Raw genomic sequence first — 18480 nt, forward strand, 5'->3', positions numbered from 1 at the left:
TACCCGAGCAACAGCTCAGAAGTGGCTAGCCTGTGGGCAGCTCTTCAGGCTTTTGAGTGAGATCAAATAGACTTCTGAAGTAATAGATGTGCAGGTGAACATCAAAGCTTAATAGACTGAGAGACGGTCATGTGAGCACAGGAGGCCCGTGTCCCACGTTACGGTGCTACAAGGTCTGCTGTGCAGACTTAGCATGCACAGAAGACAGCTAAAGGACCAGGGGATTTGAAGAGAGGTTGAGTGTTTCTACCCTCTTTTTATAAGATTTACACATTTTCCTTTCCAAGTGTTTCCTTGTGATAGCTGGAGAGAGGGGATTGTCTGGGGATGCTCAGTCCTAGAGCTGAGTCTTGAGGTAAGCATCCAAAACTGTTAAACTCGTATAAAATGGACAGGAATTGGTATAATTTTGAAAAACTTGTTCTGTCAGTCTTTGTGACTGACTTGAGCTGTGTCAGTGACATCATCCTCAAGATCTTACATAGTTTCATTAGGTAAAATTATGTTATTCAATGGAGTTGTGTTATTTAATGTGTTATTTAATTTTGGGTGGTCCTGTGTGGAGCCAAGAGTTGGATTCTGTGATCCTAATGGGTCCCTTCCAACTTGTGATATTCTGTACTCTTATGATGCTTTGAGTCATTGGGAAAATGTTTAATACTGTTAAATCTGGAAGGTCTCATTACTTTGATAATCAAGTTTTGTCCCCTGACGTAAGAGTTTCCTCTGTGTACTTGTGCAACATTCCTACTGCTGAGGCCTTCTTCAGCCACCACCCCTTGGCTCTCTTCCCTCAACCCCCTCAGATGTCACCATTGCCAGTAATAGTAAAATCAAAGAAAAAATGTGATTCTGTTGATGAACAAGGAGGTTTGCAAGGAATCTTGATCATGAATGCATGAGGGCCACAGATAGCAGTGGAGAGCTGGAGAGATTTTGTTTCTCCTATGGAAAGACTGATGAGTCTCAAGACTGTTGGTATTCATGCCCAGAAAATGAAGCACAGGTGTTGTATGCATTGCTTTTATATAGAGTATTAAAACTCAAAATTTGATCTTTTTAGCATTTTGAAAAGCATACTGTCTAACAGGAGTCTTCTTTTTGGAAGAGGTATGTTTTGTATCAGCAGCAAGTAGATAAAAGCTTTCAGCAACTTGTTTCATTTGTCACAAGTGAGCATTTGATGCTACTGCTTCCTCCATATTAGGTAAAAGCTTTTATAAAACATTCATAAACTTCTGTGGTTATTACTGAATCATGAATATCTAAGCAAACTCACAGATATTTAGCAGCCTTTTATACTGTGCATGTGTTTTCTTTACTACAACCTAAGCCTTCAAAACAGTAAAATTATTCATTCTTTGTATTAGGGATCACTTGGTCCCAAGAAGACTTGATGAGGGGAAGAAAAAAGATGTGCTAGCAATGTGCCCATGGGACAGAAAAGGCCACCAGAATGCTGGACTGCATTAGGCAGAGCATTGCCAGCAGATTGAGGGAAGCGATCCTGCTCCTCTGCTCAGCACTGGTGGGGATGCACCTGGATTCTGGGCTTGGTTCTGGGTTTCCCAGTACAAGAGAGACAAGGGCTTACTGGCACCAGTCCAGTAAGATGATAAAGGGATTGAAGCATTTCTCTGTGAGAGAGTTGGACTGTTCTGCTTGGAGGAGGTGTAGTCCAGAGGCATCTTATTGTTGTGCCTAGGTTCCTGATTGGAGTGCAGAGGTGGAGAATAAAGAGTACAAAACCAAACTGTTTTCAGATGCCTCCAGTGATGGGCAGTGGGCACAGAATGAAAAACAAGAAATTCCATTTGAACATAATGATTGACATTTGGACTAGATGATCTTGGAAGTCTTTTCCTTTGTGATTCTGTAAGAATAAGCTGCTTTTTTTTTTCTTCTTTTTTTTCCTTTTTTTTCTTTTTTTTTCTTTTTTTTCTTTTTTTTCTTTTTCCTGTGCAAGTGACTGAGCACTGGCACAGGTTGCCCAGAGAGGCTGTGGGGTCCCTCCTTTTGGAAATCTTCAAACCCCAACTGGATGCAGTTCTGAGCAATTAACTTTTGCTGTCCCTGGATTGGACTGGCAATTTCCACAAGTCTCTTCCAACCTCAGTTATTTTGCATTTTGGTAGTGTCTGGGATGCAGCAAATGAGAAGCCTGTTGCATAGTTATAAGGACACTGATCCGCACTTTGAGCAGCATGGAGTAGAGCAGGCTGCCTATTTCCACTGCAGAACCAATCAGCTATTAGATGATGACTTGTATTCATTAATGACATTAAATGGATTTTTAACATGGAAACGAGAAGGGGAAAGCAGGGTAACTCATTATTAGCTATGGGTTTGCCTGAAGCAAATTTCCCATGTTAAAACACTTAAAAGCAAATATAGAATTTATGGTGTGTCATTAGATTTTAAACCTAAATAATGTCCAGTTGTTGTATGGCTAATAATGCAAATTATCTAAGTCAGCCTCAGTGTAAAGCAGTAAATATATACTGTCCACTCAAACATGCTTTCCCTCCTCGTCCCCCTTTTCCATTAATATTTTATACCTCTGAAGAGACGTTCTCAACATATTATGTGCACTAGCATACTGTTCTCATGGTATTCCTGGATTTCATTACAAAGAAGCCTGAAGAGTGTACCACTGCTCTGCTGCTTGTGATGCTAGCTTGGAAATTGCTTGGAGCAACAACAGCAAGTGTCAACAGGGAGCCATATTAATTATTTGGAATGTGCCTCATAAGAGGAATCAACTGCTTTTATTGCAGCACGAATATTACTTGAAACAGGAAGGTTACTCTAGCTGTTATCGTAATCTATGTGTCATTAACTTTCCGTGTTTAGAAAAAGAGATTAACAACCCTGTAAATTGTTACAGTAAATAGATGAATTATAACAACATGTTTTTTATTATAAATAAAAGTTTCTTGATATAGTTACTTCCAAATTACTGGAGAAGAATTGAGTCTCTACCTACTGGGAAGCTGCATGGCAGTGTTGAGAACTGAAAAGCTTCCATTCAGGTGAAAGCAATGCTAAGCTCCACAAAGAAGTGTCTGTATCTTCTGCAGATGGGACAAACAGATGCAGTTGTACTTCATACCATACTTCCTTCAGAAATTTTTGTGATGCAGAAGTACTAGTTTGCCTCTTAGAGTGAAATTAATACATTGAATGGGTTTTTGTGAAACTGGTTGACTTCTGTGGCATATGGCCTCTTAAGAGAACATTGTGCAAAATGTACATAAATGTACATGGTAAAACAGATATAAGTTCTGGGTAGATGCCTTTACAAAATGGAAGTTCATCTTCCTTTTGAACATTAGTGCACGTGAAAAATGTGCTTTAGAAAAAATACAAACCTGTTCCGAGTCCTGGGCCGTAAAAATGTTGTATGTTTAATTATACCCTAATAGATTTCTGTAGAAAACAGCGCAACTAAAACACTTATTTGTCCACAGGGCAGGCTCACCATGGGCAGGTTTCCTATATTGCCCCACCAATCCACCTCGATTCGGATCTGGAGCGACCACCATCTAAGGGTGAGTCAGAGGTGCAGTCTCCATGCATGTGCATTGTGAAAGGGCCAAATACATGAGTGTATATCATTCATTTGTTCATTGAGTAGCTGCAGTTAGCATGCTTCATCCAAGTGCTCAGGAGCAAATAATTTCCTCTGGAAGTATTGTATGAGAGAGAACTGTGTCCCATGTGCCACATTACATAGTTTTGAGTATACTGTTTTGTTCACAAGTCACATTGCTTTCTCCACTAGTTCACTTCTGGGATACGTGAACCTCAGTTCTTGCCCTCTGCATTCTGCATTTCCTTTCTAGTTGTAGTGCACAGGCAAGGGGGGGCTTGTAGCAGTATGCAAAAAAGCATGTTTCGGCTGCCTTCAGGTGAGTGAAGGTACATAGGTATTTTGCAGCAGTTCAGTCCTGGAATCCATCCATGCTATCATTATCAAGGATTTTTTCAAAATTGGTAGAGAGACATGGTAACTCCAGAGAATGACTCCAGTTTTGGGTTACCTGATTAGTAGCTAATATATGTGGACTGAACCCAGAGTAGCTCTGCTAAGATATGTGTCTCTGTTGAATTGTGAAAATAAGGTGATATGAAAGGGAACCTTTGATTTCTCAGCCTGATCTAGAGGATCTTCATCTAGCTGCACTGTGATGAACCCTCACTGTTTTCCCCATGGCCTGGGGAAATGGGCTGAGACCCAGAGTATGCATTCACTGCTACAAATCAAGCAGCATACAAAGAGATTTCTTGATCAGCTTCAGGAATGTGTAGGAACAACAAACACAAGGAGTGTTATGGAAGAAAGGAATGGGAGAAAAATGCGGCAGCCAAAGTGTGCTAGCAGGCAGATAACACTATAGATTAGGGGTTTTTGTTTGTTTGTTTTGTTTTGTTCCCTTCTCCTGCCCTTCAAAATGTGTTGCAGTGGCAAGAAGGATATGGGCTTGTCCTTTGTAGTGATTATGCTGTTCTGCTTCAGCACTATAAGGCTGAGAGCGTGTTTGTGTGGGTATGTTTCTCTAAAAGTATATGGTTGAAAAATATGTTAATGAAAGATTAATCTGGATAGGCTCACTGTCATTACATAATATGAAAAAATCTGTCCTCTAAATTTCACTTTTTCGTGCATTTCTAATGTTCTCAGAGACAGAACAACCTTTGTGTCAGTGAATTGCAGCTGCAACTGCAAACATATCCCTCACCTCCAATAGCCGAAGGACTTCGTAGACTAAATGAAAGCATGCCATTAATGCACTTGGCATGAAAGGCTGTCTTAAGTTCAAGTGAGCTTTTCCATCACCATCCATGCGTCTTGATCTGTAATTCGATCAAGTAAACGTTTGTTTCCCTTTGTAAGTGTGAATGTGTGTTTTCTCAGCTGATGAAGTAATGAAAATGAAGGAATTGACTCTTGCTGTACAAAACCAGCCTCAGCACAATTATTTATTGGTAGTTCCTCTTGCATCTCTATGAGGTAGAACTATGTTCTGGAGGGCAGATGATGCTGGATTCACGGTGCTGTCTCCGAAGTTAGGCTTGTTGTGAGTCAGATCAATCACGTACAGTGTCCTGGCAGTCTACAGCTTCCATTCATTTTTAGGTGAGGAACACCCAAAGATGAGATTTGACACATATGAGATTGTCAACTTATTCTAAGCTACTCGAAAACCTCAAGGTTTATAATAAAACTTGCCAGCCAAAGCAGATTTTTTAGCAAAGCATTCCAATAGAGCAGAAACAGATAGGAATTTCAGCACCTTCTCACTCAAATCTTACTTTGATGTTGAATGTAATGATTCAGAGCTTAATTAGAATAGGTCAGTGTACATCTTTGTCATGGGGTTTGAAGCAGCCTATATGGAATGAAACAGCAAGGAGAATGAAACAACAGCAAAGATGATGCTGTGCCTTACTTTCTCCAAGGTAAAAGAGCTAAGGATTATCAAAAACCTTCAGTAATCTGCCATTTGGGAGGTCATAGCTACCTCTGCAAGATGAATGCCACTGCCAACAGGAGCAGGGCAGTGTCTATCATGCAGAACAGTTGCAGCACTTGCAGAGAAGGTAAAATAGAGTTTGTTCAACATAAACTGCTGCATTAACTGCTTCCACTGGGCCATCCACCCCCCAACTGAGACATTTTAAAGAAAGGACTGCTTAGTGTGGAAGGAATTATATTGCTGGTGCCACATGCTGGTAGAAGGACTTGAATCCCTTTTGTAATTTAATGGAAGAGAACCAGGGAGGCAGCCAATCCATTAGCTGGTGTCTGGGGGGGTGTTAAAAATATGGTAATTGGTACTCTCTCCTGGGGAAGAGCGAGGCTTTCCTTTGGCCCTGGGACATCTAGCTATGCATGTGCTGCCTCATTTCCAGCCTCAGTGCCCAAAATCCATTAGGACGTTCTAAAAATCATGGTGTGGGTTTTTGTTGTTGTTGTTGTTGTTTTTTCTCTAAGTATGTAGCAGTTATGAGGTGGCTTTTTTGGGCTACATTTTCTGAGACTATGGGACACACTCAGATTATATTTCAAGCTTTATCCCATTGCCACAAGGTGTATTTTCTAAAAAAGGAGGACGAAACAACCTCTATCGTGAAGCAGTTGTTGATTCTCCACAATTTCAATAGCTGGGACTTCAAATTTAGAGTAGCAGGTTACAACAGTGAACATAAATCACTAAATGCTTTAGTTGCTTTGATGCCCTTCATTTCCCTTCCATATTCTTCCTAGCACTGAGCTGAACACCAGTTACCGGTTAGTGTTGTTAGTTAAAGTGACAAAAAGAACATAGGTGATAGCCACCTTACAGTTTTAATTGTAATAAATGAAAATTGAGCCAGGTTAGGGATATAAAAACATCTTTCCTTCCTGTATTAAAAACTGTACAGATTTAGTGCTGCTATGGGTCTATGCAGTTGCAATTCTCAGCTGGCAGATTTATTTGTAAATGCTTCTTCCTTCTCCTTTTTAAAAATTTTATCGCTGGTGACATTTACCCACATTGTTTATGCATGCAGCGCATTTTTACCTGCCTTTCAGAGTCCTGATGCTTGTGCTGAATAGAGTATAAACTCCAGTAGTTTACTAGTACATTAGTGTCATCATACATTACAGGGTAATTACTCTGAGCCACTGCTCTGTATAGTAATGCAGTAATGACACCGTAAATCACTTAATAGAAATAAGGTGCTGTATCAGCATTTGAAACAAGACGCTGATTTTTACCCACCCCTTTTTTAATTTGAGGGTATTTTCAAATTAGTTCCATATATGAAGCAGTGTTAACCATTATTTTTATACTTCCTCTCAGTCTGATGATTCAGATGCATTATTTTTACTCACCTGTTTACGCTGTCCATATGCAGAATGATTCCAGGGGTAGATAAAGTCTTGGACCACTGAATACAAGTAAAATGCCGTTGGTTTGCCAAAGGGGCAGTTGTGTCTTCATCATGCATGGTCCCAATGATGATGCAAGCTAGGACTGGTGGCTGGATTTTGAAATCATAGAATCATCTTTGTAGGCCTCCTTTGGATGATCCCTAATAGTTTTTTTGTTTTTCTTGTATTGTGGCACCCAAAACTGCACCCAGTGCTGGAGGTGAGGCTGCACAGTGCAGAGCAGAGTGAAACAACCCCTCCCCTTGCTCGGTGGCAGTGCTGGGTCTGGAGCACCCCACGGTATGGTTAGTCATTTGGTTACAGGGTACACTGCTGTTTCAGATCAAACTTATCATCAACAAGAATGCTCAGATCCCTTTTCCAGAGGGCTGTTCTCCAACCTCTTGAGCTTCCCATTTTGAGGCTAGTGTACAGAGAGAATCTATTTACCTTGGTGAGCTCTGTTCCCTGTCTTCCATGGGTAGCCAATAGTGTTCCAAGAACCTTTCTTTCACTTGGGCTGGGCAGTCCTGTCTTACTGAGCTGTAGCCATTAATCATTGTACTATGGCACCAAACCCTTTCTTGTAGTTATACTTGTGATCTCATAGGCTGAGAATTAAACCTATGTTTAAAAATGGGTCATTGGTTACTGATAATAGCAAGGAATTTCACAGATAAGGGTGATTCTGATACACTGCCTTAGAAAAGAATTTCATGGAATTATCATATATAGCAATAAATTAAGTTCAGCATTTGGACTGAGTTTCCATCAGGTACTAAAATACAGTAGATAGAGTGAATTAAACTCTGAATCCACACACTAAAACTATTTGTAAAGCTTTATTGAAGCAGATTTGGGTGTATATGTGGAGTCATATTAAACATGAAATATATGCCTGGCTTTTACAACTAGGCAGTCCAAGAAGCTCTCCTCCCCCATTGAGCTAGCATTTTGCAAAGGTTTCCTTCAAAGTCAAAGCTCAAGGGGAGTAGTTGTCTTGGAGATTGATACACTTAAAGTCAGTGTGTTTCCAAAACATGAAATTATTAGCAAAACCATTTATTGCTCCCCAGCTCTACAAATATATAGCAAATAAAGGAGAGATGGGAGGTTCTCACCCTTCCATGTGTATTTCTCAAGCCAGGAGGTTGTTCTGGTCCCAGTTCAAGTATCGGGACTGTTTTCTTTTAAATCTCAGTTACGTGGTTCAGCCACCGTGGGCACAGAATTTCTTTCTATAGGAAATCCTGTTGGATTTTCTATCAGGGAGACAAGCAGAGGTTTTGCTGTTTTTCTTCTTTCCTTTCCAGCTCAGCGGTATACCCCTTTATGAATCCTTCCCTCAAAAGCTGGGCCCACTTTATCATTTTTCTTCCTCTTTACATTTGCAAAGTCTGAGGAATAGTCAACCTGATGCTCCTGAGCATCAGAAGCACTGCAAAATCTTATTGCCAAAAATAGATCAGGTTTTGGGATGCACACATTCTGGGCCTTTTTTATCCTCCTCCCAAAGGTCCCAGAGAAGGTCGCTGGTTTTGCAGATGATGTGGGAAGATGTGACAGCCGGTTACCAGCAGGGCTGGTTGCACAGCCCAGCACTCCTTCCCAGACCCAGAAAGGGGGACACAGCGCAGTGAGGCCCTGTGGCGCTTCCTGTGATAATTGAAGCCGACGCACAGAGCCACGTGTCTCATGCTCGCCAGGCCCTGAAACACCCGCTGTCCTGCCTTCCTCTCCCATTTTCAGGGCTACGAGAGAGATGTGCTGTTTGGATGTTTCTGCTCAGAGCTGTTGGTGGCCAGACATCTCCTAATTCCTTCCAGGATTTTTCCATTTTTGCTCAAGCCTCCTTAATTTACTCAGCTTGGGAGTCCTTTATGGTGTCCCTCTGCTTTTCTTCCTGGTCCCAATTGTACTTAACCTTGTTCCTTCCCTTTAGGGTTAGTTACAGCAACACGTTTTTCAGATTCTTAAGGCAAAATTACTTTCCTGCCGTATTTCAGGAGGAAGTGTCCAAGTGAGAGGCTATTTCACCACTTTAGAGCCATGATGGGACTGTGCAGTCGATGGTGCTCAGGGTCTCCCATGCTTGGGAGCTTACTCCTTTGTCCCCATCCAATGCTGGGTTGCTATATGATGTCCCACTCTTCATCTGTCTCTCTCCTATTGTTTTCTTTGCTTTTGCACAGCCTTTTCTCCAACAGTGACTGCTCTTGGGGCTTTTCCTTTACAACCACTATGTGCACACCACCGCAGGATCTCATTCCTTCTGAGCTGGGGAATAAACACTCATTGATTGCAAGCAAGAGGAACATATGCAGAATTTTCTCATCTGAGAACTGGTGTCTCACCAGTTATTTGAAGGTGACCATTTACAGTAAGCTCACTGTAAAGCCACTGTCATTGGAAAGGTTTGGCCATGACTGCGAGCATTACGTGTGCAGTGAATTTTAAGCTGTCTTACTTTGAAGACGTCTGTATAGAATCATTTGCTGGATTATTTATTTTTCACTTGAACTCAACTTTTTGTCATGATGGGCAGCTCATTCAAAGGCTTCAGTTTCTGCACTGGAGATGAGTCTTTAAACAGCTCAGTGTACTGACAGAGAGTTGTGAAAATAATGGAGAGTGAGCTCTGATAAAAGTATATGATGCTTTTCCCAGCTCTTCAAAAATCTGTTGTCACAGTTCAGATTTGTTCTGAAACGTCCATCTTCCTGGGTATTCTGATTTCCCTGAAGCAAGCAGATGCTTTGAACATAGGCCGTGCTCAGTATTTATAAATTCCTCATCTAGGTATCATGAGTGATAATAACTGACATCATATCCAGAGTGGTCAGAGCTCCCGGAAATCTTGCAGCAAGCCAAGAGTCCTCCTGTTGGCTTGTTATGATCAGCAAGGCTCTCTTTATGTCCTGTAGCTAATCCATAGTCAGAGAAAGTTAATTGCATGCTGTTCACCGATTTCTTTTTACTCTGGTGTTGAACTGTTGCTCTTATTTCTTTGGAATGTGTGTTTTCATAGCAGAGGAGGACCTCAGGGCATTGCTGTTTATTTATAAGATAACAGCGTTCTCTCCAGCAGAAAGCCAGAGCTAACAAAGTCTCTCAAGGAGGAGTGCTAAATCGTGTATGCTGGTGGGAACTGTTCAAAGTATTTACACTTGAAAATATTTAAGGAATTGAAGGGAAGAAGGAGTCTGAGTGATGTTTAACACCTTTTACGTTATTCCTACAAGTCTTAAAAAAAAATGCATTTTAACTTGCTTTTTTTTTTTTTAACCAACTAGCTGCTTCCTTGCATAGGAGCTTTTCTTTGGAGATTAGCATGACATGTGATTTCAAGATGCCTTGAATTGTTTTTATTTTTAGGCTTTTTTAAGATACAGTACGATCTGATTTGCGCAAAGTGGACAGAGATGCCTACCCAGGAGATTATTTTGACAATGGGTTTCATTTTCCAGTGTACTGAGTCGTGCCACTCACTATCAGTGGGGGAGGTTCTCACCTGCCCAGCAGTGGTAACAGCTGGAAAGCAAAGCCAGCCATGGCAGTACACCCTCAAGCATCACTAATCCAAAGTGAATGTCCTATTACCAGCTTGAGAAAAAGCTGTTAAACTAATTCAATGTGGAAAATGAATGCAACGCTGCTTACAGCATGAGACTTTTCTCAAACTTTTTTTTTTCATTTTCTGCCAGACTAATTTTTGGCTACACTTCTTTTTCTGAAATATTTATAGGGCAAATAACTGTTTTAAATGAGCAGATGGGGGAGACATAAGACAAGCTGTTAAATTAATAAACATGTGTGGTGCTTTATCAGTAAGGGAGCCCATTTTGGCATTTCTTCTGGATGATTTGTATGGCCTATCACCATTGCACCTGGTGCAGGGACAAGAAATGGGCACTTAATAACCAAACAATGTGCAAACTCCTTCCATTATAACTTCATTATGTCAGATATAATCGTCTATAACTAGATGTCAAATCCATAATTTATGTCCAGCTTCCCTGTGGAATAGTGGCCTTATGAATGAATGGCCCCATTAATGGGAAGGAGCTTTTACTGTAACTTTTCCCCTCCTGGTACACAGTCCATTTTGTCATCTGGTATTAATTCTGAATCACTTCAGGGCTGCAGAAAAAAAATGTCTGTTATATTTATATTTGTGTAATGGGAGAAGATAGCAAATAAATCATACACAAGATCAAATTTCAGGTCCACCAAATTCCAAAACCGCTTGTCTATTTAGAAGAGAATGGTATCAGTCTGTAGCAATTTGATTGGAAGGCATAACTGGTCTTCATTTTGCCCATTCAGAGATGCTAAAAAGTGCACAAACTGAGATAACCTTTCCTACAGGAACTTGCTGCCACCGTTGAAGAGTGTAGCCCAGGAAAGGTTATATCTGCCATGCTGTTTGCGTCGTTTGCCAGGTTCTGTTTCTTACATCATGTAATGCCTGCTTGTAGAAGTGCTCCATTATGTACATGGTGAAGTATGTCATCATCACCTGAAAAACTAAAGAGTGGTATAGGGGGATGATGGGGATTGTTCTGGACAGGACCTGTGGATATTTAACAAGAAGTTAAAATTCCAAGGGTCAGAGAGATGTAAGTCTCATTATGAAAGAACTTTTATACGCTTATAGGACTTTTTTTTTTATACACGGCCTTGTTCGAGCAGGAGAGAATTCCAGGGGTGAACAAATTGATGCTCTGAAGCTGGAAGACAGTTTGTTAGCAGTACGGTTAGGAAGCCACTCCTAATGTGGCAGTACTTTGGTGCAGTTACTTGATTAGAAAACAGATTTTATTCCATTGCAGCTACAAGAGGTAGTGTTTGTTTTATTCTTCACTGAGTATAAATCTGGATGAAAAATTACCCAGTTAACACTATTTATAGTAGCAGATGATTTCTTAGTGTCTGGTAGAGTTTTCCATTGCCAGAACAAAATTATTTTTAGACTAGATAATAAATGCTGTGTTTACCTAACAAAATATTAATGCTTCCTGGACTTGTAACTTGGATTTCTGAATGGCACGTATGCTAAAATATTTGAAGTGGTGGAATATTGTGTTACATCTATAGCATTTTCTACTGGCAAATGTTTTTTGTTTTTTTTCTACTTTTTCTTTAATGTTGCTGTTATATTAGAGCGTTTAGGAACCAACAAGAGCTTCTAGAAAATTCAGTGTCCCTTGGAAGATCTTTTCCCCTTTGCAAAAGTAATGTAAGTTTGGGGTTAGTTTCAATAAAATTTGTGATATGGAGTTAGGTCAGGAAAAAACATGCTCAATCCTTTTAATAAATTATGTTCCACTGCATTTGTTGGTAGCAAATTAGTTGACAAAAAATGATGTAAGTATGAGATAAGTTAGGAAAGTCAGCTGGTAAAGACTTGGGCTATTCTAGTGGAGTGTGGCTGCCTTCCAATAAAACATAGAAGTATCTTAATAGTCATTATCAAGTTTGATGTAATCTCACTGAAGTTCATCAGACTCATGCTGGGCGTCCCTAGAAAGTCGACCAGTTTCCCATACAAGCAAATCATGTTAGATTCACACATGCTGTTGACAGCATTGAGTCAAAAGATGAGTTTTTGTGTTCATATGGTGGCTCTTCAGGGAGCTATGCAGTGGGATTTTCTGTTGCTAAACAGTAGTGGTTTTCTACAGCATTTGGCATTTGGAATTGTTTGGAGTGGAATCAGAAACTCCAACAAGAAGTTGGAAGAAAAGATACTTTCACCACACAGTCAGTTTTCCAGTTCCTTCTAACGTGCTTGGTTTTAGAGTCCAGTTCAGCTCTTGAATTTCCTGAAAGTGAATTGTTTTTATTTTTCCCATTTTAATTGTTCTGTGCAGGAGAATTATAGTGACGTGTTACAATCTGTTAAAAAAGAGACTTATTCCAATGAATTGGGTACCCAGCTCCTGAAAAGGTGTTTTGGAAATCTCAGTCTCAGTAAATGCATGCTAAATACTGATTAACAGATAAGCATTACGAAGCCTTGTTGTTAAGATTGTGTCTTGGCTCTCAGTTAAGAGGTTTTGTTATTTAAGCTTTTCAGGCAAGTAAATTTGGCATGATAACTATGATATTTGCTTAGAAGACAAGAACTGCTATCTTCTAGATCCTAATGGTTTGTTACTGCCTTCAAATTGGCTCAATGGAGTTCATTCTCCCTGCAAACATTCAGAAAGCAGTATTTAAAATATCTCAACTGCCTTTGAGAAAGAGAGATTTGGGTTGGTAAAATTAGTTATGAGAGTTAAAGGTCCAAGGGACATGAGAGCACAATCCAGCCCATGGGGCTGTTGGCCAAGGAGCTGCCAGGGATGGGGAGAACTAAATGGACATGGGGCAAGAAGAAGACTTTGCCCATACCCAGATGAGGACACCTGTACATGTTAGCTCTGTGTTCAGGCTACACTCTTAGTGCAGCCAAACGTATCAGCCTTCAGCTAAGGATATGAGTTTGCATGAAATTCTTCTCTTATATGGGTGTGGTCTGAGGGACGGACAGGCTTTCACCTTTTTCCTTTTGTAAATGTAGTACACTGGGAGTTTTATGAACAGACAGCTCTAGATTAAGTATGCTAATATGTAGCAAGTTTATCCTTTGCTTCATTGCAGCTTTATTTTTCCTGGAGAAAATTGGTAGTGCTTTCTTCATAAAAAAATGACCGCAATTATGGATGCTATCCTGGTAGGCTCTTCTTTAGATTTGCTGTTTTTCTCTACATCCTGGTTTTTCATCTTTATTTCATTAAGAGTGCTGCTTTGCACGGATATGTGTGCATGTGCATGTGCCTCTATTATGCCCACAAATTTAGCAGTAGACATGCAGCAAAATAATACTGAGTAAACAATTACATTTCATTTTCTGGAATAAAAGGAAATACGTGTTCATAAATCTTCCTTTACAAAATCTGTGTTTGGGAGTAGAAAGAAGATGAGGTTTCTAAATTCATGAAGGCCCCTTGCAATGGAATCCTGTGTGCCACTGAAGTGTAACAAGCTTATTTATATTTTATTGTGCTTCTGGATCAAGCTGCATTATTATGGGCTGCATTCCCCAGATACTATAGCTGTTGCTAAGGGAAAGGTACATTATGTTAATATCTTGTGATAATAACTATGCAAGCTAGCTTCTGTAGGTTGATAAAGTTAAGGAGAAAAGAAAAAAAAAAACGTGGTTAATGCACCATTTTGATTAGAGACTCCATAGATTGTAGGTCACATTTAAAGACATAAATTAAGCTTGAATTTGAGAATTCAAGAGAAAATGTGAAAAAATCAAACAATTGACAGAATTTATTTACTGAACTTCTAATTTGCTTAGCAGCAGGGATCTGGAACCAGCCTGGCTAAGAGAAAACTTGGCAGAAGCTAAATGTTTTTACCAGACATGTTCGGTGAAGAATTTCTCAGCATTTTTCATGCCTTAATGTGTTCTGATCATGTAAACAGAACATTCATCTTTAATCCCTGTTTCCTGACCATTTCCAGTGCTGGTGTCTATTATGTGATTTAGGTACTTTCTGATTCATTTAATGTTAGGTTGATTCACTAAGAGCCTATAATCAAGCAGTACACAACGCAATACGTGAAGTAAAACGGCAACATAATACATTCACTTCTGTGTCTTTTATCAAAGAAAAGGCCAGAGTCACAAGGAAGATAATAATGTCCATGCTGGGTATTTAAAAAAAATATGCTATACAGACTGTATTGATGAGTATTATAAAAATGTTTACAAAACAAGTAAAATAAACAAGGAAGGATCTTGGCATTCTTCCTAAGGGAACGTTCTGAACCAAGTTTCTGCTTTCCAAACTGCTTTCTCATTAATAATGCTGCCAAGGCATGAAACAGCCAGACAGAGGGCTGAATGGGTAGGAGCTTGTCCGAGTGCTCACATACCCTGCAGCGTGAGCAGTGCACGTAGCTGATGCAAGAAGAACAGCGTCCTTGGAAGCATCTTGGGTGACCACGGACACAGTGCTTTTTGCTCCAATCCTGTACAGTGGATTCTATGACCCATAACAGGGCTTCAGTAAAGCTAATATTGCATATTGCTAGTAAAGCTGTTATAATTCACGTTATACCTCATTGTGCACACCCGAGCATAGGAAGTAAGGTGCCTTGGGAAGTTTCACTCGCTTGGAAAGTAAATACAGGAGGAGAGTAGATAGAGAGGTGGGAAGGCAAGTAGTAGTCAGTACTGGGAGGCAGCGGGTACTTCGTGCTGGAAACATGTGTTGTAAAGAAGGAAATGGAATGGATAAAGAGATTACTTTGCATTCAGGAAGTATTTGGGAGGGGAAGCAGAAGCTGGAACATCACTGCAGGTGAGGAGGAAAGATTTGGATCAGACAAAAAGACCCTGCAGAAGCTCTCAGGGAAAGGCAGCATGTGCTGAAAATAGCAGGAACACTGAGACACAGAGATGTAGGGAAAGTTGACCTGTCTGGGGTGACGTGTTACCGGGGTGTGGACTGGAGATGGGGCCAGTGGGAGAGGTATGAGATAATAACAGCAGACTGCAGGGTTTGGGAGAGGGTGAGTGCAGAAGGCTTGTTGAGCAAGCCACGCAGCTGGGAGTGGTGGAAAGCTAGATGAGCTGGAAAAGGAAGGATTAAATGCCTGTGTTGCGTTATACGTAACACATACAGAGGTTTAAAATAGCTCTCCTCCAACCCTTTAGCTTAAGACAATTGGGAATTTCAGCTGCTGGTCTGCTACCTCCAGCAACTACGCACATGGTAATAACACAACACTTACCCTCCTGCTTTCCCACTCTCAGCAGCCATTCCTACTGACTCTCTTCTTCCCAGCTTTCACACCAAGTCACTTCAATTTAACAGCAAAAATCTAGAATTCTCTTTGAGAATCCTTAACTGCTCCTTGCCTGCTTTCTTGGCAGTGATACGGAACTCAGCCCAAATGTTGAGAGAGGAACAGATCACTAATGTTTTTCAGTCTGTCAAAGTCTCCTTGTCAACCTGACCCCCTGTATCTTCTGCTCCTGTCCCTTTTAGGCAGATTGAGGCAGCTGTGCATGCTAACTCCCAAGGCCATGGACTGGGATATCCAAAGTCCTTGGCCCCATCATCCACCCACAGTTTTACAAAGTGTGTGCCTCCTTATGGCCAGTGGCTTGTGCTTATCTTTAAAGCACATTGCTCCTCCACATTGTGTTTGGTTAAATAACTGCAGCTTGGAGTAGATATTTTGCATATAAGCTGACAGGGTTGACACTGTGAGTATTTTGCAATCATTTGTTTAATTAGCTGAAGCTCTTTGGGGAGAAGTTTATGAAATGGCATACTCCCAAAGTCTAATTTAAATCTGTTTTGCTTTTTTGATGGAGGACTCATAATGCAGAGCATTAAAAAAAACGTATGAGTGAATGGAAAGCAACAAAACCCCTTCTGTTAATGGGCAGTTCCTCAGTAACAAACCTGCCCAAATATAGAAAGGAAATTACATTGGGTAAAATGACCTACAAGAGGGGAAATTGGAATCAAGTCTATGCAGCTGTCTTGTCTTCTCTTTTTTTTTTTTTAACCTCTACTTCCCCTCTGTTTTCTGTTAGAGCAATGCTTAATTAAGCTTCTCCTTTGCTTGGAGGTTAATTCCTTTTCTAATCTACAACTATTTTTGCAGAGGTGTTCATTACTGGAGCAAATGAAGGCCTGAGACTGGAGAATGGCAGGAGCTGAGTCTCTGTTAGCAGTAGGGGCTTTCTGCTCACAACACAACCTCCAGGCCTTGGTTTTAGATGCAGGGCCTCTGCATGGTCACACAGACAGTCCTTACCTCAGCTTTCTGGTTTCATTGACTGCAGCGTCTGATGCACGGACTCAGATGTGAATTATCCAAATCGTTTATTACAAGTTCTCACATCACTTATATACCTTCACAAGTTTTCTTTTTCTGGCTTTCCCATCCACCCCTACAACTTTCCCATTTACCTTTACATGTTACAGAGCATTCTACAAAACACTCTTCAACCGTTTGTGCTGGCGCTTATACAGTCAGAGCCGTGAGACGTTCTTTCTTCTTCTAGAGGTGTCCTTGGTTCTCATGCTGTTTATCTTGCCCCACAGCTGCTCTACTCTGAACAGTTTTTCTTGTATTCCCACAATTGACGTGGCTTCTCTTGAGGAGTTTATATTCTACCTAAACAAGGGAAGGGATTTTCCCACTCTGCTCTGTGCTGGTGCAATCTCTCCTTAAGCATTGTGTTTAGGCTTGTGCACCACAATATAAGAAAGACATAAAACTATTAAAGAGTGTCCAAAGAAGGATTGTGCAGATGACGAAGGAGGGTAAGATGTATGAGGAACAGCTGAGGTCCCTGGGTTTGCTCAGCCTAGAGCAGAAGAGGCTGAGGGGAAGCCTCATGATGGCTACAGCTCCTGATAGGGAGCAGAAGGGCAGCGTGGAGCTCTGCTCTCTGTGACAGTGACAGGACCCGAGGGAATGGCACATAGCTGTGTCAGGGGAGGGTTGAAGGGGTTGGGGAATGGTTCTTCACCAGAGGATGGTGAACATGGAACAGGCTCTCCGGGGCAGCAGTCACAGCAGTAAGACTGAAATACGGGTTGATTTTTTGATGGTCCTGTGAGGAAACATGATGATCCTTCCAACTCAGGACATTCTATGATTCTATAGTGCTGCATCAGTGCTACACTGTCTGCTCACTAAATGTGGTTGGAGCCCTTCATTCTCATGCAGACCCTGAACTGGCAACTGTGGTAGTGGTGTTGAATTTTTGCTCCTGACCGCTCCATCCTGACAACAGGAAAGGGGATAAAAGAAGCCATTGCTTGTTATACATAGACCAGATTTTATTCTGTTTCCTTGGTCTCATTGTGGGATTAGTCATTTCATGCTTCCACAAGTAAATCTAGTTGCTATGTGGAGGGGTTTTTCACTGTGGTACTTTATTGCCCTGTGAATACTTATTTCATGTCCTATGATCTTTTTGGTTTGGGAGAAAAGAAAAAGGCAATTATGGAGCTGGCCAATTACTGCTGACATAGCACAATTAACATTGCTAATATTTCCTAAATGAGCAGGTAATGACAGAATTGCATGTTCTCTTCTATACGCTTGAAAAAGAAAAAAAACCAAACTTTTGAACACATTTCTCTTTTCTGTGTTCTCTGAGCAGTCTTGGTTGTGACCTGCACAGATGGGTAAAATATTTTGCACTTTCTGACAAATTTATTCCAAATTTATTATTTGGAAATTTGGCACAATGAGAAATGGCAAAAGCAGCCCATGGAGCACTGACTTTTGCAATCCATAGCTAGTGAAATTAGCGTATTCTTTCTGTTTTGTTTGCACAGACAATTACAAATTAGATCAAGAAAATATGCTCCCAGAGGTATGTTTGTGTTTTGTAAGAGAACATTGGCATAGAAAGGGGTAAATGTATTAGTACAAAGTGTTGTAGGCCCATTCATAGCCTGTACTGCTGGCTCCAAGCTACAAGTCTTGCAAAAATTCAATAGAAATGGAAAAGAAGAAAAATG

At 40.7% G+C, this 18480-nt stretch overlaps 1 protein-coding gene across 4 annotated transcripts in view; it reads left to right on the forward strand.

Annotated features, from left to right (window-relative positions):
• The window catches only part of ADGRL3 (adhesion G protein-coupled receptor L3), a 490651-nt gene that overhangs the window by 341936 nt on the left and 130235 nt on the right, over positions 1-18480 (forward strand). For all 4 annotated transcript variants that reach the window (XM_090139058.1, XM_090139055.1, XM_090139056.1 and 1 more), the window contains one exon: positions 3471-3551. In XM_090139058.1, the coding sequence (XP_089995184.1) occupies positions 3471-3551 (81 nt within the window). The remainder of the gene's footprint in view (positions 1-3470; positions 3552-18480) is intronic.

The sequence above is a fragment of the Phasianus colchicus genome, chromosome 4, assembly GCF_987193195.1.
Source record: "Phasianus colchicus chromosome 4, bPhaCol1.hap1.1, whole genome shotgun sequence".
NCBI lineage: Eukaryota > Metazoa > Chordata > Aves > Galliformes > Phasianidae > Phasianus > Phasianus colchicus.